The sequence below is a fragment of the Balaenoptera borealis genome (assembly GCF_965194805.1).
Source record: "Balaenoptera borealis genome assembly, chromosome: 1".
NCBI lineage: Eukaryota > Metazoa > Chordata > Mammalia > Artiodactyla > Balaenopteridae > Balaenoptera > Balaenoptera borealis.
In genome coordinates, this window is record NC_138860.1 from 154,349,869 (window position 1) to 154,372,301 (window position 22,433).

General features: G+C 53.0%; 1 protein-coding gene across 3 annotated transcripts in view; it reads right to left on the bottom strand.

Moving 5' to 3' along the window:
* Nucleotides 1–659: 659 nt before the first annotated feature.
* SLC5A9 (solute carrier family 5 member 9) overlaps nucleotides 660–22,433 on the bottom strand; it is a 37,009-nt gene continuing 15,235 nt past the window's right edge. Inside the window, exons 3-15 of one of the 3 annotated variants that reach the window (XM_082392602.1) lie at nucleotides 21,343–21,414; nucleotides 18,337–18,441; nucleotides 17,872–18,036; nucleotides 16,611–16,716; nucleotides 15,719–15,799; nucleotides 15,187–15,392; nucleotides 14,854–14,989; nucleotides 13,914–14,021; nucleotides 11,186–11,336; nucleotides 9,474–9,642; nucleotides 7,902–8,117; nucleotides 5,393–5,552; nucleotides 660–4,835 (exon numbers count right to left, since the gene is read on the bottom strand). In XM_082392602.1, the coding sequence (XP_082248728.1) occupies nucleotides 4,627–4,835; nucleotides 5,393–5,552; nucleotides 7,902–8,117; nucleotides 9,474–9,642; nucleotides 11,186–11,336; nucleotides 13,914–14,021; nucleotides 14,854–14,989; nucleotides 15,187–15,392; nucleotides 15,719–15,799; nucleotides 16,611–16,716; nucleotides 17,872–18,036; nucleotides 18,337–18,441; nucleotides 21,343–21,414 (1,884 nt within the window). In that variant the 3' untranslated portion in view covers nucleotides 660–4,626. Of the gene's footprint in view, nucleotides 4,836–5,392; nucleotides 5,553–7,901; nucleotides 8,118–9,473; nucleotides 9,643–11,185; nucleotides 11,337–13,913; nucleotides 14,022–14,853; nucleotides 14,990–15,186; nucleotides 15,393–15,718; nucleotides 15,800–16,610; nucleotides 16,717–17,871; nucleotides 18,037–18,336; nucleotides 18,524–21,342; nucleotides 21,415–22,433 lie in introns of those variants that run through there. The other 2 variants (XM_082392604.1, XM_082392603.1) reach the window with 2 other exon arrangements.

The window sequence follows — 22,433 nt, forward strand, 5'->3', positions numbered from 1 at the left end:
ACAGTCATCTTACTTAGGGCTGGAAGTCTAGAGAGACACTTAGGTTGATGGAAAACTGACACTGTTTTGCCTGGGCTTCTGGCAGTTTCCACCCCCTTCTAACTGATGTGAACTCTCACACCCAGGGACATAGTTACTAGTCTCACATATTAAGTTGAGTGCTTTTGGGATCTAAGCTCCATTGCAAATCACTTGAAGAAACATTTCTTCATGGTATTTTTAACACCTATTTGTTTTTAAACATCGTCCTTTCACCATCCAAAGCTGCTTCTTAATGTTATTATTGCTCATGACAAACCCATTTCAATTCTCTGAAAACTGCTTTTCAGTTTTTCTCTTTGTGCTGTTTCCACTCAAGTGTGCCAGCTCGTGACTTGCTTTCCCTGTACCCCCTCCACTGCCGCTCACCCCTCCGCCCCCCCCCCCCCCGCCCCGAGGAGACCCCTGTGAAACTGAATCAGAAGCACACAATGTCAGCATTAGAGGGCTCCCAAGATTTCATCTCAACTGATTCAAACCCTTGCACCTCCCTTATTAAGGACAAAGAAGCTGAGGTATGGGGCGTCCCAAGGCAAGTAGCAAAATTAAGCCAGGACATGAGGCCCTTCTAGTACCTAAAGACTCTCTTAGCTTGGTCTCCCCGGAAGTAGTACATGAAACCAAGTGCAAGTAGTTTATTTAGGAGGTGATCCCAGGAAACACAGCAGGGGAGTGGGGAAATGGGACAGGGAAGGGAAGGCAGCTTTTTGGGATGTGGTAATGAGCACGTTAACTCTGTGGGCACCTGGGGCTCAATCCCCCTGAGAACCTCTGGAGATGCTTTAAAACAAGCCTCAGGGTTGTACCACTGGAGGGGCAAAGAACTGGTGGTTCCACAGTTGCCCACCAACTCTTGTTGGTCGTTGGTTGAAGCCTGCTCCCAGGTTCTTAATTCCCCAGCACTTCCAGCCTGTTCTATGCAGGGGGTCAAGCATTTTTCTGCAGCTGGGAAAGCCCTCAGCAGAGTTGCAGGGTCTTTCAATGGAAGTCACCCAGCAAACATGCCTAAGGGGATATGCGTGGGGCAGTGACACCCTCTGCTGCACCAGCCAACAGCTCATTCGCTCCTGTCCCCGGTCAATAAACTTTGATTGCCTTAGAGGTGAGAGGCTGAAACAAAACATGATTTATAAGGAGAGATGAAATGTTCAGGTTCGTATTTGCAAATGAGTAAATATTATCCCTATTTTACAGAACCCAGCATGCACTTTTGCATGTTACCCACTTTGCACATGCTGTCCCTCTACCTTGTATGACCTCCTAGAAAACTCCTATTCATCCTACAAACTCCAGCTCCAATAAGAACTTTCTGTTATGTCCTTTCCTGATTCCTCAGGAAGAATTAATTGCTCTCCCACTTTGCTCTGACAGCATGTCGTGCCAGCTCTAACATGACTGTGCAGTGCCCAGCTCACCTACTACTAATAGTGGTAATAATAGCTAATGTTTATTGACTTTAATTTTGTTCCGGGCACTGTTTTAAATAATTTATGTGAATTAACTCATTTAATCCTTTCAACAACTCTATGAAGTAGCTACAATCACCATCTCCATTTTGTAGAACGGAAACTAGGACAGAGATTAGCAACTTTCCCAGCATCATGTAGTTAGCAAGTGACATAGCTGGGATTTGGTTCCAGAAGGTCAGGCTTCCAAGTCCCTGCTCTTAACTACTGCACAGAATAAGCTCTCTTTCACTGGAATAGAGAAGGGGGACCAAGGGCTGAACCCTGGGGGTATTTCTGGCAGTTTTGGTAGGGCCTCATGCTAGGCTAGGAAACATTGTCTGTAGAGAATCTTAAACAGGTAGGTGACACAAGATTTGCGTTTTACAAAGATCACTCTCACCACCGTGCATAGGGTGAATTGGACGAGGAGAGATTGAGAACAGAGATAACAGTATTTTGACTGGTGCAATAATCCCGGGAAGAGATGATGAAGTCCCAAGTTTAGCAGGGATCCTGCTCCCTGGACGAATCCCCACTCACCTCCCCAGCCACTCCCCAACACGGCAGGGCTGCTACTACTGCACCTGACCAAGGGCCAAGTGGGGGCGGAAATGCAGCCTGGGCTCTGGCTACCACCATGAGCCCTGGTGAGGAGTCACAGATACAAAAAGGAAGGGCGGTACCTTTTGCTTGCTTGCACAGAGAAACCGTGTGGACTAGGGGTGGCCCTGCCCAATCTTCCCTCCAATCCAGACATTTTAAACAACTTTCTGTTTCCTACTTATGCCATGATTTTCCCCACCTCTGTTTTGAATATTTGATTTCCTCTGCTAAGGATGCTCTTTCACTCATTCATTAATTCATTCTTTCAATCATTCACAGCACACTTTTTAGCACCCAACATGGGCCAGACACCTTTCTAGGTGATGGGTACTTTACAGTCTAGGGGATGAGATAAATGTTAATGTAATAATTATACAAATATGTCACTCTGACACTTTCTTTGAAGGTAAAGTCAGGGGACCATGAGACTATATGTTGGGTGCTGGAGACTTTTCCACTCTGGGATGCAGGTGGCCAAGCTAAGGTCGTAACTGGGATGACATAGCTTCCCTTTGCAGAGACATGACTTTTAATGCTGAGATCTGAGGAGTGAGTAGGAATTAACCAGGCAAAGAGGGTAGGGAAGGAGAGTGGCCACCCTTCCTGAAGTCCTACTATGTTTAACAGCGTGCTCATGAATCTTTGGGTTAAAGCAGATAGGTCTGGAGCCCAGAGGAGACTCAGCATAACAAAGGGAGGGGGAACCGAGGGGGAGACACCCGACAGAGAAAGGAGTAGAGGGACTCAGTGAGAGAAGCTGCAGGGAGAGGGCGCTGGGGACCGTGGCGAGGAGCGGGAGGCTGGACACTGCGAGACCCGTGCGAAGTTCTCAGAGCAGGCTGCTGAGGAGCTCTGGGAAATAGGGGAGTTCAATGTTTAATCTTAAATTGTGCTTCTGTGGTTTACAATTCTTCCCCTCCCCAGACCTTCAGAATAATCGGTTGCACACAAATGCCTTGTGTAGATGGTTTGGAGGAAATAGCTGAGTTCCCATTCAGGGTCACTGGGAAACAGTGAGGACCGCACAGCCATGTGAGTTGACACAGAACAAGAAAAGGTCAGCGGACACAGAAATGTGGAGGGGGCAGCAGCAATAGGAGGTATTCATAGACTCAGATGTATTGAAACCCTCAAAACAAGAATTTTATTTGTTTTCAATTATGATGAGTGATTAGCATAAAGTGATGATCAAAGGCAGCATTAAAGAGGATCCCATGAGAGTCGGGACAGCCTAGACAGGAAGATAGAAAAAGGAAGGGACATTCTCACGGATGACTTTGGCAATGGGACGAAGCTGCGGTTTTGTTGTAGACATCTGAGACTCAGCGTGTAAACTCCAGCTGAAGGAGATTCCTCCCTACCACTGGTTCCCCAGCTCAGCACCCAGCCAGCTGCAGTGCAAAGCCTACCAGGACTTTGGAGAATTACCAATCCAACGTTTACCGTTACTAAGGCAACACCTGTTACTTTCTGGGTACAAAGTCACTTGGGATGCGGTCCTTGGTCCCTACCCCCTTGGGGTGCTCAGTCTGGTCCGGGAGGCAAACCTCACAGCGTAGTGATCAGTGCTGCCGCAGAAGCAGGTCCAGAGGCTGTGCGAGCAGGAATGGGACTTTGCTCCAGTTGTGGGCATCGGGCAGCTTCCTGGAGGAGGGACACCCAGGCAAGGTCATGGTGTTTTCCAGAGTAGCCAGATGCCTGGCAGGCAGAGGGAGCGGGCACAGGCGCAGCTGTGGGGCCTCCTAGGCTGTCCGTGTTGCCCCTCCGCAGGGCTTGCTCGTATAGCACCGAGCAGCCTGTCCTGATTCCTCTTGTCTCCAACAAGTCATGTCTTTCCAGCTGGCTTCTAAGTTCCTCGAGGCCTGGAGACTTGGTGCATGTTTGGATGTGAGGGTAGGAAGAGGCAGATTTGAGTGGTGCCAAGGAGAGCTCCCTGCCCAAATGCCATCTGCCACCATGTTTACCCTCCACCCTGGTCCCTCGCTCCTTCGGGTCTGACAGCCACCAGTGCAGAGCCATCAGTGAAAGTATAAGGCCTTTCTGGGGAGATTCTCGCTGGAAATAGGTGACCGGGGATTGGGAGCCAGAGAGTAAAGGAGGGAGAAGGAGGACAAGGAAGGGATACGGGTGAGCAAAGATGCATGAGGATTTTTGCAACTTTCTTGCCATTCTTTTTCTTGTATCTTCCACTTTTTTGACCTCATGACACATGTAGAATAAAAGCTCCTGGACAGACTCACCAGAGGGCAGAAATAGTGTTTTTGACGTAGGAGTGAAAGGTACGGTAGTGGAGAAGAGTTGGAGTCAGGTGACCCAGTGCGAGTCCTACTGTGTGGCCTGAGCAGACCCAGGGCCCTCTCTGGGCCTCCTGGCTCCACCCATCAGTGTACTGGCTGGATGGGGTGCCCTTTAGGGGCTCCTGCAGTCTCAGCCTCTGAGGGCTCAGTGTGGACGGCGAGGTGGGAAGGGAGCCTGTCTCCGGCCGGCCAGGCCTGGCTGTGTTTAACCTGCCTTGGCTGATAGCAGGTCTGCAGAGTCACGCAAAATAGCCCCAGAGGAAGATGTTGACGGCCAGCAGGAGGATGGCGTTGACATTGCAGACGCTTCTCCAGAGCGGCTCCTCCTCGATGCTGGTCAGTTTCTGCTCCAGCGCGGCCTTCTCCGCGGGGCTCAGCGCTGGCTCCGGGGCCCGCGAGAGCCCGCACAGCCAGCCCCAGAGCAGCTGTCCCCAGGACCTGCGTGGCGCTGAGGGACAGAAGTCAGAGGGGAGGAAGGCAGGGGAGTGGCAGGGCGAACTTGGAGAAAGGAGATGATGAGAGAGCAGGGCCGGGACAGAGATGGTGAGAAACCCAAGAAAGGAATGAGGCGCACGGAAGGGGGCAGAGGCAGGGGGGAACAGTCAGCTTAGCCCGGGTGCAAGCCACACGCTGGGCGCTGAGCTGGGGTGCCACGCTGAACCCCCAAACCGTCGTCTAGCGGAAGCATCCCCGTGTTGCAGGGAGAGGGGTGTTAAGGGGCGAGGATAGCGAACAGAGTTCAACCCAGTTCAGAGCGCGCGCCCCGCAAGAGGACCGAGCAGCTCCACATGAGGAAGTGCACTTCACAGTGATATATACCAAATCTTTGCACTGTGCTTTATATCAGTAATGAGGGCAATATTTCAGCTCTCATCTGCCTTACTCGTTTAATAGCCATCTGGGAAGGGAGGAGGGGTGATATCTTGGGAACCTCCCAGATGGGGTCTTTGGGACCCATGGCCTGGTGTCCGTCCCCACCGCTTCCCCCATGTGCCCCCAGCCTACCTGCGGGCTGTTCCTGGCCGTGCCTGGGGTTCTTTGTCCCTCCGGCCCCTGTAGGACCCTCCCCAGATGGCACGTCCGCTGTCCCTGCTGTGCTCTCCTGCACCTCCTTCTCCAGCTCAGAGTGAGGACGGTGCCGTGTCCACCACGTCAGGCGAGCGAGCTGGAGGAGAGCAAACAGTCTCGGCTCAGGGAGCTTTGGAAGGAAGTCGGGCTGTAGAGAGAGAGAACGCCCCTTCCCGGGAGGCCGGCAGAGCAGCGAGGAGAACAAGGAAGGAGCACAGGGCTGGAGGACGAGGCCTGCCTCTGAGGCCTGACTGCCCTGCCCTTGGAGAATCTGAACTCCCTGCACCTGTTCCATACAGGACTCATGCGGGGGGCTGAAAACACCGCGGGTCAGGCTGGGCCCCTGACCTCCCGCAGCTCACGGACAGGACAGGGAGAAGCAAGGCCGGACACAGGGAGGCAGGCGGCCCACAACAGCAGCTCCCGAGGTCAGGCTGAGAAGCCGAGACTACGTGAAACTAGTAGACACTGGAGAGTCACCGCAGGCGGGAAGCAGAGGGAAGAGGCTAAGTTCTGGGCTTTAGGAAGATCTCTCGGAGCGAACTGATGAGATCCAGCCTGGAGACAGTTGCAAAAGTGAAACCAGAAAAAATGAGCATTTGAGGTCACAGGAGGGGGCAGTCCCAAGGTTGAGATCTGCAGGCCGTGGTGACTGATTGGAAGCAGCCGCCGTGGCTCTCAGGGCCGCCCTGGACCTTCAGGTGGGTAGGGGTGCCCCTCACGGAGCTAGAGCCGGCAGGAGGAGGAGTGGGCTTGGTGATGGCGGGAGTGAGAGGATAAAGCCTGGAGGCGGGGGAGTGGTCATTCACACACACACACAGCAGGAGCTTGAAGAGCCTGTAGAACCTCAGAGTGGAGACGTCCACGGGTCCCTACGAAACAATGATATTTAAGGGGCAGGAAGAAAATCCCATGAAGATGACAGAGGAGCAGCCAGAAGGGTAGAAAAAAATACAGTGAGCAGAAGAGAGGTCTCCAAGATGCAGGATGTGGGCAGTAGTGTCTGGTTCTCTTCAGAATTCGCTTAAGGTGAAGATGGAGAAGTGACCAGTAACAAGGTTGTTGGGAATGTTGGTGTGAGCAATGCCGGAGGGCACTGGGACACCAGGCCCACTCAGTGGGTTGAGGAGTACATGAGAGGGAAGTGGAGGTTGGCGATGGACACCATTCTTCACAAAGTGTGCTGTTGAGGGTCAGAGAGGGAGACAATTGTACCTGGAGGAGAACAGGAGCCAGGGAGGGGATTTTTAACTGGGAAGGATTTCAGTGGGGGAATGAGACAGCAGACAATGGGGAAGCTGAAGGATCAAGCGGTGGGGGGAGATCATTTCAGGAGTGAGCCCCTGGGGAAGTCAATCTCTTGGCTCACCTGTGAACACGCTGCTTGTTTGTAGGAATTCGTGACACTAAGGGTATAGGTCATTTTGCGAACTCTAAAGGTAAGGAGTGTTATTAATTATTTCCACCCAGTGTTTCAGGGACCAGCTTCTGGCATGGGCTCTCTTACGGGCTGAATACTGTTCCCCCAAAATTCATATGTTGAAGTCCTACCCCCACCCCACTTCAGAGTGTAACTGTATTCGGAGAGAGGGTCTTTAAAGAGGTGATTAAGGTTAAATGAGGTCTGATGAGTGGGCCCTAAAGACACCAATATGACTGGTGCCCTTAGAAGAGGAGATTTGGACACAGACAGGCACAGGGGAAAGACCACGTGAAGACAGAGAGAAGATGGCCATCTATGAGCCAAGGAGAGAGGCCTCAGAGGAAGCAACCTGACCAACCCCTTGACTTCTGGCCTCCAGACCTGCGAGGAAATAAATTCCTGTCATTTAAGTCACTCACCCTGTTGTACTTTGTTATGGCAGCCTGAGCAAACTAATACCATTCTGCTCTAAAGAAAAAAGCTTTCAAAAGACTGAGCATCAGTGTCTGAGGACTGGTAAATCCATCAGCATGGGAGCGGTGAGGGCTTCAAATCGAGCTCTTACTCTGCTAGACTGTTTCTTTTCTCATAAACCTGTTTCTGCAAGGTCCAGCTCAAGTGACATTGTCGGGGGACCCTGCCCCTCCCCCCAGGGGTGACCACCTCTCCTGCCCTCAGCCGCTCCCTTTGAGCTTGGTCCTTCTGTACTTTCTCTTGGGGGAGTAACTGTTGGTGTTGGGGTCTTCCTCCTCCCCCTCCCCATCCCTGCTCCCCATGGGCAGTTGCTGGCAGGGACCATTCATCTTCGTAAGCCCAGTACAGTGCCTGGCACAGAGTAGGTGCCCGCTGAGTAATTTTCCAATTGAATGAATTACTTTTCACTTGGGAATTAGCAGCCCAAGGAGCTCACCATCCCCAGCCATCTGTGACCACAAGTCAGTGGAGTGAAAGTCGATGGTGGAATTCCAGGCACTGTGGGTAGGGGAACACTTGGGGGGGCCTCGTTCCGAACACTCCACTTGCCTTTTCCTCAGGGATGGGGGTTGTGCAGAGGCTGACAGTAACGATGACGATGGCCGTGAGCCCACAGAGGAGGAGTGCAAAGTAGAGGTAGTGGAAGTCTTTCAGCACGGCCGGCCTCGGGTCTGCCTCCCCACAGGCTGGGGCTGGGTACGAGAACTCCAAGATCATGCGCAGAAGCCCCACCACCAGGCCAAATATGAGGCCCCAAAAGGCTCCCTGCGGAGAGAGGGCGGTCCAGGGGTGGGATCCAGCAGGGAAACCCTTGGAAGCTAAAAGCCACGGTCTGGTTTGTCACCGTGTTTGCAAGTCTGCCTGAGTAAGTTGCCCATGAATGCCGAGGCTTTGTCTTAACCTAAAGGCAGGCAGAGCAGTTTATTGGAAAAGGCATGGGTTCCAGAGTCAGACTAGTCTCCACTGCAGAACAATGACTGAAGCAGTGACTCGACCTCACTCACATGCAATGATAAGCAAATTAATAAGTACTAAAGATAGGTGCTTAATGTTCAACTAGAATGGAATTAGCTCTTGTAATCAGCAGGGAAAGCCAGGATCTTCCTCCCCAGCTTTCTGTTAGGATAAATCAGAAATCAGAATTAGAACTCTTCCTTTTTTATTTTTAAAGAAAAGCTCTGGCACCTCCTATATCTTCTCTGTAGCACTGTTGGACCCTAACCTCTACCTGTTCCCCATGTATAAGGGTCAGAAGGCTTATATTTCCAAAAATTCTGGAATGAATAGAAACCTCCAGAATTCAACCGAGTCCTGGCGTGCTCTCTAGTTATCAGCAGGGAGACTCGAGCTCTGCAAACGGTAGACCCAGCAGAGGCCCAGCTTAACTACTCCACTAGAGGAGGGGTTTCTATGGTCTCCCTGATGATGGCCCTGGACTCTCATGTGGCCCCTGTGCAATCATGTCCATTACGCGCCTTACTTCCCCAGGGTACAGCCAGCAATTTGGGTCTGTCCTTTCTAGGCCATCCTGGGGAGTGACCAAGGTTACCCTCCTGGTACCTCCCAGGGTCTGTTAGATTTCAGTGCAGTTTCATGAATGGCACATGTGCAGGCACCCTTGTAAGCTCACACTTTGTTTCATCAATCTCTTTGCTGTTATTTTGCCAACATGTAGAACCCTACTGTGTTAGAGAGCTTCCCGTCTGCTTGGGCTTTTACACACACTGTTCCTCATGTCTGGAAGATTCTTTCCTCTCCCATTAATCCTTCAGACCTCAGCTCAGATGTCACTGTGTGACCCCCCTCCCAGGCGTCCCATAGGTTAGGTGCTCCTGCTTTTTGCTCTCATGGCAACTACCATACTTTGCTATTATTGCATATCGAAACCTCTTTCCTCCCGCCGGCCCAGTGATGGCAGACCTATGTGAACTTTGTAAACCATTGCATCCCTGGAGCCTCCATAGTGGGATTGATTAATGTCTGCTGAGTGAATGAATAAATCTAGACCCGATGCTATGGCTGGGGAGACGGAAGCCTGGAGGGGGCAGTCCAGGTTATGGACAGACTGGCTCTCCTGACCCTCTGGTGTTCTGGGAGAGACAGGTGCACTGCCGCACTCACAGGTTCTGTGACCCTCTTGCAGAAGATGGCCAGCAGGAAGAGGGCAGTGATGGGCGGGGCCAGGTAGCTGGTGACAGACTGGATGTAGTCGAAGAGCTGCCCGCTGTTGGAGATTTGGATGATGGGGACCCAGAGGATGCTGATGACGACCAGGAACACCACAAACACCCTGCCAGGAGAGGACAGGGCACTGTGAAGAGCGCTCAGAGCGGCATGGCAGGGGGGCAGGTGAAGGTGATGTACGGGAACCAGGAAGGGAGAAAGGAGGGGAACGCATGGTCGCTGAATCGGAGAAGACAGGATCACAAACGCAAAGATTCCAGAAAGTTAGACTCTTAAAATCCCAGAATATCAGAATTACAGAATCCAAAAAACCCCAAAGTTTTAAATTAGATCCCTTTGAAAGTGTGTAGCCCATCTGCTTTCAGGAAGAAATCCATTCCTTTCCCCTTCACCACCCACCTGAGTAAATGGCCTCTGGTGGAAAAACTTTTCTTGGGTGTGTTGGGTGCAATGATGCATATTGCCAGGAGACGGCGCCCAAACCTCACTGACTGATGAAATCAGGGGCAGTAAGACTTGGCAGGTGAGCAAAGAGGTAAAAGGATTCTGCACACCTGTCCTCTTCTCTCCTTTCCCTCCCATTTTCTCTCTCTCAGGCCACACTAGAGCAGCGGCTAAACGGCAGGAGCTACCTGCCGTTCACTCCCCTCTTATCCTCCACCTCTTTGTACAATCTGTCCTGCGCTCAGATCCTTTGATGGTCAGTCCCTGTGCGTAGGGCTGGGATGCACAGACGAGGGGGCCGTAGGGATCCACGGCAGCCGTGGGCAGAAGGCATCGTGATGGAAGGAACAGTGAATGCAAAGGCAGGGAGATGGAAAAGAGCAAGTTATCTAAACTCAAGTAGAGAATGAACACGTTAGTCCAGAAACCTGAGTTATAGAGCCCTAAATTATGAAGCAAAGATTTCAGAAAGGGCCTCTTAACTTTGTGTAAACTATAAATGCCCAACCCAGGGAGAAAAAGAAAAAATAGCCACCAAGTTATATTTTGAAAGGCATAAAATGAATACCTATGAGATAAAGTTCAAAATTTTCAGCTGAGTGTTCAAAGCCCTGCATCCTCTGGACACAACCTTCCTATGAACACCTCCATCGATGCGGGCCCCTCACTGCATTACATGTTTCTGCTTTTCTCATTAAACTGTGTGCACCCTCAGGGCAGGACCATATAAGTCGCCCCTGTGTCACCAGCACAAAGGTATGATGCAGGATGCATGCTCGGGGTGAGACTGAGGGAGTAAATAGTCTTTCTTTCTGTTATCCTGGGATGACATCCAGAGCTGGTCTGGAAGACATTGGGGGCGAGCTGCTTGCTAACTTCTTTCCATCTATACAGTTCATCTTTCATTGATTCAATGCTTTGTCAGCTTCTCTCATTTACCCTCTTGATCAGTTCCAAGATAAAGTTGAACAGGCAGGGAAGAGACTTTTTTCTCCTTATTCTGGAGGGAGGGGAGTGGTCCAGAGCTGGGGAGGAACTCACCTGAGGTCATGTAGAAAGTTGGCACTAGGAACCAGGGGCTCTGACTGCCAGTGCAGGGCCCAGACCCAGCCGCATCTCCTTGGGGTGGCCCAGGGCAGGGAGGAGAGGGGAGAGGGGTTTTGCCTACAGGGAGGGGGGTGCTCCGGAAGGATGGGCCAGCGCACCTGCCCACCACCATCAGCTCCTGCTCTGTTGCCTGTCTGCGGAAGCGCTGCCACACGTCAATGGCAAACAGGGTACTGCTGCTGTTGAAGATGGAGGTGAGTGAGCTCATGAGGGCGGCCATGATCACTGCGATCATCAGGCCCCGCAGACCTGGGGAGAGATGAAGTCTCTGTGGACAGCTGGCCTGTTAAGGCCAGCTCTGCCAGCAACCACGGAAGCTGCCAGCATCCAGCAGAATCAGGAGTTTAGGGGAGGCGAAGGGATGGGGGCGGTGTTGAATGAGGTGCCCAACCAGGAATCCTGGAGACCCATAGCACTAGAGGCCGGGTTCTGGCCACACTCTACCTCTGCCGCCCCCTGTGGCCTTGGGCAAGTCATCTGTCCTGCCTGAGCCTCAGTTTCCTCATCTGCACCATTAAGGGATGTGAGACTAGCTGATCTTTAAGGTTCTCTGCAGACTGGACATCTCGGTCTGGGTTTTAAACCTTGTAGACACTTGGTTAGTGGGCCCTGGTAGGGAAGAGGGTGACTATTAATTATTGAGTGGTTTTATTCAGTGTTCTGTACCTTTTTCACTGACGCTATGATACCAGGCTAAAGCCCCAGCCTGGGAGGCAGAAGCCCTAGAATTTTTTGAAGGTTTTATTTTAATTAATTAATTAATTATTTTAGTTTTTAATACAAATTTTAAAGGTTACTTTCCATTTTCAGTTACTACAACACGTTGGCCATATTCCCCATTTTGTACAGTACATCTCTGAGCCGATCTTACACCCAATAATTTGTGCCTCTCAGTCCCCCACCCCAATGTCCTCCCCCTCCAGGAACCACTAGTTTCTTCCCTATATCTGAGTCTGCTTCTTTTTTTGTTATATTCACTAGTTTGTTGGGTTTTTTTAGAGTCCACATATAAGTGATATTATACAGTATTTGTCTTTCTCTGTCTGACTTATTTCATTTAGCATAATGCCCTCCAAGTCCATCCACGTTGCTGCAAATAGCAAAATTTCATTCTTTTTTATGGCTGAGTAATATTCCATTGTGTATATATACACCATCTTTATTCATTCATCTGTTGATGGACACTTAGGTTACTTCCATATCTTGGCAATTATAAATAGTGCTGCTATAAACATTGGGGTGTGTGTATCTTTTTGAATTAGTATTTTTGGGTTTTTTTGGATATATACTCACAGGAGTGGCATTGCTGGGTCTTATGGTAGTTATACTTTTAGTTTTTTGAGAAACCTCCATACTGTTTTCCACAGACAGAAGCCATGGGTTTGTTTCCTGGTTCTGCAAGGAACTGGCTGTGTGATCTTTGGACTAGTTCTGACCCTTTCTGGGCCTGTTTTCAACCTGTAACAAGGGAGGGTGGGGCTCACTGATATCTCAAGTCTCTATGATTCTGATGAGGAAGCATCTAGAAACACGCATCCCTGGCCAGCCCCACCTCAGTCCTCTTTCCCCTCAGTCCAAATATTTAACCACCTCCTGCATGCCTCCCTGGATGACTCAAAGTGTCCCAAATCTAGGCCAGCATCTTCCTCTGGGGCCCCTGCTTCTTCCTTTGGTTAATGATATGTTTCTGGTCCCTAACAAGACACCTCCAAGTTATTCTGGACCCCGTCCTCTGCCTTCCTCCCACCCCACTTCCCTCAGCCAGTTCCTCTGTGGCTGCTCTGTCATAGCTGGGCCTCCACCCCCATCTCCACTATTTCTTTGATTCATTTCTTGTTCTACTGGAGGGAGGGAATAAGTCAACTTCCCTCCATATACCTGCCTTTCTTTCTACATCCCCAGTCTCAATATCATTGTAAACTCAAGACCTGCAAGCCCTGTTTGGATCCCTCTGTCTTTCTTGTCCCTCAAATACAATCAGTCATCAAGTCCTGCCAATTCTATCTCACAAATATCATCTAAACCCTTTCTGTCCATCCCTAAAGACCCTGACCTGGTCCAAGCCACCACTACTGCCTTGACCACTGAAAACCCCTCAGGATCTATCTCCCCGCCTCCCCCTAAGCTGAACGCTCCGTGCAGAGCGATCCTTCTAAAGCACACATCCAATCATGCACGCTGGCCTGAAACCCCCAGTGACCCTCCACTGCCCTCAGAGTAAAGGCCACACTGCACAGTGGGGCATGGCCGCCAAGTCCTCCCCACAAAGGCGGTCTTCATTCCTGCTGCATCTGAGCCCACACTGGCGACTTTCAGTTCAGACTTCACACTCTCTCATCCCTGGGACTTTGCACATGCGGGCCCTCATCCCCGGAACGACATTTCCCACGTCCCTCCACCTTTGTCTGCCTAAGATGTTCCCTGGGACTCAGCTCCATTTCCTCTCCTCTGGGAAACCTTCCTCCACTTTCCTCCAAAGTGGGTCAGGTGCCTCCTTAGGGTGCCCTCAGCCCCACCGTGTCCCCACACTGGTCACATTGTATTGTACCTTGTGCTTGGGTACCCTGCAGACTGCACTGAGCCCGAGAGCAGGGGCCTGCCTTTTATCTCTGCATGTCCAGAACCAGGGCACAGAGTAGTGCGCTACAGATGCTAGTGAAAAGTGTGTGTGTGTGTGTCTGTGTATTAGGAACGGGGGTGCGGAGGTGAATGTTTTCATTTTCTCTTCCCATCCACGACCATCCTAATGCAATCCCTCTTGGGCAGTGGGGATTGGATGAGGCTGGAAAGCTGGTGTGAAGCGTGGTGTGGGGGGACGGGACTTACCCACGGGCATGAGAGCCATGACCAGCTTGGGGTAGGCGATGTTGGAACATCCTACGCGGGCCCCGCAGATTCTTTGGCAGATGTCAGGGTCCACGCAGCCCACTTCATCTGCAGAAGAAGTGATGGCAGTCAGAGCTAAATCATCCCGTGCCTTCTCTGGCTGGCCCAATACCTGCTTTCTGACCCCATAGGCAAAGTGTTCACTGGTGACTCTGGCAGGGGTCAGCGTCTAGAGGGTCAAAGGGCAGGTGGATGTTGGGTCCTGTGATTTAGGAGTGTCTGATAGACTTCTCAACCACAAACTACCCTGCAAAACCTGATAGACTCCTTTGGGTTTTAGGCCTTATATCTTAATAAAAGGCAAATATCCTTGCAAGGCACCATGAATGCCTCAGTTGGTTTTTCCCTTATAGAGAGAAAGCAGGATGTTAAAATGATATTCAGATACAAATTTCTCCTACTGATATACATACTGTATGTTTGGCCCACAAAGCCTAACGAACTTACTATGTGTTCTTTTTTTTTAATATACATTTATTTATTTATTTATTTTTGGCTGCGGTGGGTATTCGTTGCTGCGCGCAGGCTTTCTTTTTAGTTGCAGGTGAGCAGGGGCTAATCTTCGTTGCAGTGCACGAGCTTCTCATTGCGGTGGCTTCTCCTGTTGTGGAGCATGGGCTCTAGGTACGCGGGCTTCAGTAGTTGTGGTGTACGGGCTCAGTAGCTGTGGCTCACTGGCTCAGTAATTGTGGTGCACGGGCTTAGTTGCTCCGTGGCATGTGGGATCTTCCCAGACCAGGGCTCGAACCCGTGTCCCCTGCATTGGCAGGCGGATTCTTAACCACTGCGCCACCAGAGAAGCCCTTACTATGTGTTCTTAATAGAAAGTGTGTGGCCCTTGCACTGGTCCAACTTTGCCCGGAGGGAGACTAGCTCTTACCCGGGTACAGGGCCCGGCTGATCATGCCAGGCATGACGATGAAGAACATGGGAAGGATCTTCAGGTAGCCCCCCAGCACGGAGCCCCCCTTGGCGTGGGACAGACTCTTGGCAGAGAGAGACCTCTGCACAATGACCTGAAAAGACAGCAGTGCAGGAGCACCAGTCGGGCCTGCTCGGGTTCTGCTCAGCTCCAGCGAGCCCCAGCGTGGGGACCGTGCCCCATACCTGTTCCTGAACCAGTCCCAGCCCTCTGTGCATCCACATGCCCAGTGTGCCCGCAGGACCCACCCCAGTTTGTGGTGGGCTGGGCCAAGCTTGGTTAGGGCATCACCTGGTCGGTGCACCAGCACCATGTGGCCAGCACCGTGAGCCCGAAAATGAGGCCTGGCCAAGGGATGTCCCCGCTCACAGGGTCCCGGAGCATGTGGAAGGCGTCGGGCTTGGGGAGGTGACAGGTGGTGTTGGGAACTGTGACATTAGGGATGGCCTGCCTGTACCTCTGCTCCAGGCCTGGGTACCAGCCCACCTCTTGAAAGCCTGCAGGGAGAGACCACTGCGAGTGAAACAGCCCTGAGGCCCCACTGGGTCTGTCACATGCCCCAACTCCCTGGATCCCAGTCCTGTGTGGGACCCCTGAGCCTGGAACTCATATGGGACTTGGGAATGAGAGACGGAGTGGCACTCAGGCTCAAGACCCCTGGTTTGGAGTAGAGAGAATCCTGCTCCTTGGGAGCCTTGGCCTGGAGGGGGGACATGGCCCTGTGCTCTGCAAAATTCTGATCAGACTGTGATGGTGACAGCCAGAGAGAGATCAGAGAGGAGTTTACAGGGGAGGGTGGGATGTATTCAGGACTCTTCCTTACCCAGAAACATGAGGACCAGGGCTCCCCCCACCATGATCACCGTCTGCAGAGTGTCTGTGTAGATCACGGCCGTGAGGCCCCCTGGGGACCCAAGGAGAGGGCTCATCAGCACCAGCAGGGGGTTTCTCTCAGGGTGCCCGCCCTGGGCTGGGCCACACTGGGGAGACCAGAGAACACATGGAGCCCTCAGCGGATGGACTCTGGCCGCTGCCTTCCCCGCCCCTCGTGCTCCATGGGCCCACCCAGAAGGTAGAGGCTGGTACAGTCGCAGGCCCTCAGGTCCCTCTCTTTCTGTCCCGACGGCCTCCGGCTGTTGTTTGGTAATATCCCAAGTCTTTTCCTTTACTGTGCTGTTAGCTCCACCAGGAGGCCTCCCTCCCTCCCCACCCCAATGCCCATTTAAACTCCCCCATCTTTCCAGGCCACCTCAGCCAGGAGTAAGTCTGCCGGAGCCCGAGTCCCGGGAGCCCAGGGCTGTGTGAGGGGCTCTGGAGGAGACGGGAGAAGGCATGCTTGTGGCTCTTGTCTGGAGCAGCCCGTGGTGACTCTAGCCCGGGTGACAGTCCCCCGACCTCCATCCTATTCCCTGCTGTCGGTCTTTCTCTGTATCTCCTTCCCTGGCTCTCTCGGGCTGGCTCTGTTTCCTCCTGTTTCTGCCCTTCCTGTCTCCCCTTTTCTCTGTTGCACTGAGTCTTTCCGCTTTTTCCTCTGATTCTGCATCTCTGTCTGCCTCTCTCTGTTCCCTCCAGTTTCTCTTTCTCACTCTCCCGGTCAGTTTTCGCTCTGTCCCTCCCTGGGCCTCTGTGTCCCTGCCATCCGGCGCTTCCCTCTCCACCTGTCCCTGTCTCTGCTCCTGGCACCTGCACCCGACGTGACCTCCCCTCGGCCCTACCTGTGATGGTATAGACGGCCGTCACCACCAGCAGGATCACAGTGGAGAGGTAAAGGTTCCAGCCCAAGGCCATCTGGATGAAGAGGGCTCCAGAGAAGATGTCAGTCTGCAGAGACAGCGACCCAGGAGTCCAGGTCACCCAAGGCCCTCTGTGTGGTCACCGGGGTATGTCACCTTCCTGCTCAGCAATACCAGGTGCTGTCGGCCCTCATGGTGCGATGAAGATGAGCCTTACGTGCCATGCTCAGGAGGATGGGCTTGGCCTACAAACACCGAGGAGCTGTGGAGACTGTAAAGCCCAGGAGCGCCGCAGACAACGCTGAGCCTGAGAACCGTGTGACCTGGCAGCACTGCCAAGGTCACGTGCTGGCGGGGAAGGGATGAAGTGGCACACTGAGGAAGTGAGACAGGAGCTGTGGTCGGGGGATGGGGGGAAGAGCCCACTGGGGGAGAGGGTGGGAACCTAGAGGGTCCCTGACTGCTCCCGGAAGGAGCACCGGCCCACTCAGCTGCCAGATGGGCCCGTGGCTGACCTGACGGGCAGGCGCCTCAGTGCAGATGACACAGGTCCTGGATACCCACATGTTTGGGGTTATTGGAGGACTTGAGGTCTCAGCCTTTGCCTGAGCTGATTTAGGGTTATTTACAAGCATTGATGGAACAAGAGGCTGTAATTTTTCCAGCCCTGGACCTGGCAAACCTGAATGATTCAGTTCCCTTCAGGGCATTCTTGCTGGTCCCTTTCCATGAGTGTTTTGTGACCCATGACAAGGGCTACTACATGACAGAGCCTCAGGAGGCCTCAACTGGGCCACAGAACCCAAACGTTAGTTCCAGCCCCAGAGCTAGTGCTCTGTGTGGACCTGGGCAAATCGCTTGACCTTGTTTTGTCTTCTGAGTTTAGGTCAACAGAGGAAGAATAGGCCCTTTCTAATGGTAACATTCTAGGCAATTAATGCTCAGTGCTGAATGGAGAATCAATTAATGGGACGATAAATGAGTGAATGAATTCTAGATTGTGAGTTCTTTGGATAGAGGGACTCTCATTCACTCAACAAACATTTATCATTCATCTCTAATTACCCTACTGCTGAGGGGGAGCATGTGAGGAAGGGGTGTGGATTTATCTTCCCTTTCTATTATCCTTCCTCTTCTCACCATCCATGCATTCATCCATCCATCCATCCATCCAGCAACAAGCTGTGCCCCCTCCTAAGCATTTTCAGAGAGACATGATGGCCACACGGGAGCAGATACTCACTGAAATCTTGGTGAAGATGTAGAGGATGAGGGAAAGGACAGACATATACACCTGGATCCTCTGGCCCCCGAATCGCTTCTTCAGGTACTGCGGCATCGTGACCACACCGGCTGCTATGTACACGGGGACAAAGATCCAGCCGAGGGCCAGAAGCAGCCAGGTTGCCTGCGAGAGTGGGGAGAAAAAGGGATCCATGTTCTAGATGCAGATGGAAGGGTGGTCTGTGCAGAGGAGAGCCCTGGGCAGGGAGGTAAGGGACCAGAGGCCTGATCTCAGTCCTGTGTGACCTCTGATGAGGTCCTCCAGGCTTTGGTTTCCTCATCTGTAAAATGGGTTCTCGATTCACCATGCAGCTTCCCCAAGCACCTCTGAGGTTCCTCTTAGCACTAAGGCCGGGGATGGGGTGGGGTGGGGTGGGTTAAGACCGCCTTTATCCATGAGAATCCTCCAGGCCAACTTCCTTACATTCCACTCAAAGCCACCCACAGCAAGGCCTCCAGCGGCCCCTGTCCCAGCCAGGCCGATGAACAAACCGCTGCCCACATTGCTGGACATCAGAGATGCTCCGATCTGCAAGGCACAAGTGGGGCCAAGGGTCAGAGGTCAGTTTTCATCTGAATCGATCTGTAGTCAGAACTATGAGCTTCAGGACCTGGGAAAGAGGCAGAGAGAGAGCAGAACCTGAACTCAGGAAACGTGAGATCAGAGGGAGGAGATGCAGTGGGGGAGCAATGAGAAGAGGAATGGAACTGATATTTATTAGGCACTTACTGTATGCCAGGCAATGTGCTAGGCATTTTATAGGCACTAATACACTTAATCTCCACAAATATTTGGAGGGATGGGTATTAATCTTTCCACTTTACAGAGGAAGGAGTTAATTTTAGGAGAAATGAAGTCACTGGCTCCAGGCCACCCAGTGAGTGAGAGGCAAAGTGGGAAAGAAGAGAAGCCATAGGAAGCAGGGCCCATGTAGGGAGGATAAAACTCTGCTCTGGGGCCATGGATCTAAGGGCCTCCACAGAGAAGGAAGCTGAAGGGAGAAGGGGAGTCCCCCACGAGAGGGATGGGGGAGGCCCTCTGCCACCCGGTTCCGGCAGGTCCCAGGGCAGGGCCAGGCAGCGGGAGGAGCTGCAGGGTTGAGCACAGCCCAGGCCAGCCCCTCAGTTAATTTTTCTCCAGGAGGCAGCCGACTACTCTGAGGCAATAGGAGGCAGTGCCAGTTAGACAGATGATGCCCACAGTCACAGCAGTCAGTACTTGAACGGCATGGCCAAGCGCCTGCTTCTGTTCTAAATACGTTAACTCACCAACTCCTCACGACAACCCCATGAGGAAAGTTCTGCTATTATCCCCAATCTACTCGGGGAAACTGAGGCACAGGCAAATAACTTGCTCAAGTTCCAGAACTGATAAATGACAGTCGAAATGAGGATTTCGACTCTGGCCATCTGCCTCCTGTAATCACTGCTTGATGGGTGCTAGGCCTTAGTCAGCATTCATTAGTGTTATCTTTTATTGTTAGATGGGATCCTTAATTGGGAGGGGTGTGGGAGTGGGAGCTGGAGGGGAAGAGCCGGTCTTGTACCCTGTGTCACCTTAATAAAATTGTGGTGCTGGGCAGTAGAAAGTGAGAAGAGGAAAAGCACCGAGACACTCAGAGAAGGGGCAGCACAGGGCAAAGGCAGAGAGATAACAATTGGCCGGATGTCGCTGAGGACTTTGAGCCCCCCCTCCGCCCCCGTGCGCACACAACTCATGCACACACACACTCCCTCCCTCTCTTAGGTGCTCCTGAGGATGCTACAGCCTGGGCCGGATCACTCAGTCGCAGCAGAGAGCACCGGGCCTCCTACTTCGGAAGAAGAGGCTCCCCAGGCTGCTCTCGAGGACGCTGCCCAGGGCTCCCAGTGCCTCACTCCGGGAGCCATCAACAAGGTCGGCAGGGGACCCCACGGCCCCTCTGAGACGGGGGTGCTGCTGTTCCTTCCGCTCTCAGCCCCCAGCCATACTCCTCCCGGGACACAGGGAGGGGAACGAGGCACCTCTCAGGACTGGCTGAGTAGGCAAGCGTGCAAAGCTATTGGACGATCATCACAGACCCCAGACACACACGTTCCAGCGGGGCAGTGGGACTGAGATTCCCTCGCCCACAGCTGGTTCTGCCCCGGCCTTGGGCTGAAGCTGCTCTCAGCGCAGGCGGCTCAGCGCACAGCCCCGTCCCCCTGAGGAGGGCACCGCCACATCCTCCTTCCCACGTGCACGTGCCCACGTCCCACTCCGTCACCATCTCTGGGGCACCCCCTCCAGCTCGGAGGCCGTGGGTTTCCTCACACCCCAGAGCTCTGCTCTCCGTAGGACGGACCATCCAGGCCGGCCCCCTACTGGTTCTCCTGGATGGACCAGAGGAGACCTGATCTGTCCCAGTTCTGTGCCTCCCGCTGACTCGTTTCCAGGGCTGTGATTTGGGGGTGGGGTGGGGGGACCAGATGATCAGAAAGGCCTCCGAGGGGTTTTCATTCTTCTGATGAGGGGTGTCTGATGGCACCAGCGACCCTGTCCCCGCCCCTGTGAGCTGCCAGGCCCACAGCCCCCCACATCCCTGGGGATTCTGTCACACTCCTTTTGTCCTCACCTCTCCTTGTCCCAGACACCTGAACCTCCCAGAGAACCCTGCAGGCTTCCTGGGTTCCTCTGCTCTTTGGTGAGTCTGTGGCCAGCGGTGGGCAGGGAGGGAGGCAAGAACAAAGACAGGGACGTGCAGAGGGCCAGTGGTGTGCGTGTGCGTGTGCGTGTATGCACTCACACGCCATGTGTGAGGTATGCGTGCCTGGGCTTGCGCCCAGCTTCAGTGGTCCCTGGGGCTGAGGACTCCACTGTTGGTTTGGAAGCAGGGCTCACCTCCCTCTGTCCTATTTCAGGAAGAGGAAGTTAGCTTTGAGGACCAAAAGGAATAAGCGGGGAGGCCTGATGGGAGGGACTGGGGTTCAAAAGATCAGTTCCTGTGGTGGGTGGGATTTTACCTCTAGGATTTCCCTCATTTAACTGCTCTTCAGTATTTATGTGTCACTTTCCCAAGAAAATCTTTCCTAATCCCACTGCCACTGTCTGGAGGTTAGAGGCCTCCCCCAAACATTCACAGGCCCCATGCTCCCCTCCAGCTCAGCAGCCATCAAGTTGCTTATGAGTCTGTCTGCCCCGCTCAGCTCTGAGCTCCTCTAGGACGGGAACACTCTGAGTGGGCTCTGTAGGTCCAGTGTCCAGCCTGGGACCCACGCTTAGGAGGTGCCCAGGGCACGCAGGTCCCAGCTGTGGGTTTGCAAGATCTCTCAGGTTGCCTGGTGCCTCTGTACCAGAGAGAAGGAGCCCAGAGCCAGGAACCCCCTTGGGGGCTGTAGCCTTGGTCCAGGCAGGAATAGGTGAGGCGGGAACTGGGAGATGGGGGGAGGGGAGGGAGGAAGGTCAACTCACTGGCCACCAGCTCATGGACCTTCCCGCCAGGAAGTAGCCGCCAATGGTCCCTCGGGTGGCACGGATGGATGACTGGAAAGGAAATGGCAAGAGTGAGGATTTCCTGAGCCTCCCCCAGGCTCTGCCCTCTGCCCCAGATTCCCTGCCCCTCGAGGCAGGCACTGTGGGGACACAGGGGGTGGGAACTGAGGCTGAAGCGTTCGCCATCTTTAAGCTACGTGGCTTTGGGGGCGTCAGCTCCCCTCTCTCGGCCTCCGTGCTCATCGCCCAGGGCTGGTGTGAAGAACAAAGGAGCTAATGGTGTGTGTGTGTGTGTGTGTGTGTGTGTGTGTGTGTATGTGAGTGAAACGCCCTCATGAATGTACGGCGCTGTTCATGTGCACAGATTATTGCCATTGTGCACCCTTGTGTCCTATCCTGCTCCCCCGTCCCCGTCCAAACGTTGCTTCAGGAAATGAGTTGGGGTCTCATCCTCAGGCTACCGTGGCAGGGAGACTGCCTTGTCCCCTCCACCCAGCCAGACTCCCACTCGGGGGGCTGGGAGGATGCAAAGCACTTGGGCCCCAGACAGAGGCAGGACTCTTCTGGGGGGCGTCTCCTGCTCTGGCCTGATGTCAGACCACACCACTGAGGTCCACCCATGACCTTGGAGCAAACCCTCTCCTGCACTGGGAGGTGGTCAGTAGTGGCCTGTTTGAGGAATTACTCTGAAGACTGAAAGGGGGTGGGGAATGAAAGAACTTTCTCTCAGATGCAGGGGGTGAGTACAGGGCACCGGGTTGGGAAAGATAAATTTAAAGCCCTTATTGGATGCTGAAGCCAGGCATCTGATTGGGTCTGCAGACAAGAGAAATACCTGAAGGAGGGGAAGGGAGAGGGAAATTGAAAGAAGCTTCTCTTCCCCCAAGAGAAAGTGACAGATTAGTCACTAGGACGTGACTGGTGTGCAGGGCTTGCTGCTTGTCAAGCCTTTGCTTGGACTTTCCTGTGCCACCTCTGGTCCTTGGGGAGGACAGAAGAACAGAAAGAATTTATGTTACAGGTGAGGAAATGGAGGTCCCCTAATGGGAAGCAACTTGTCCAAAGTCACA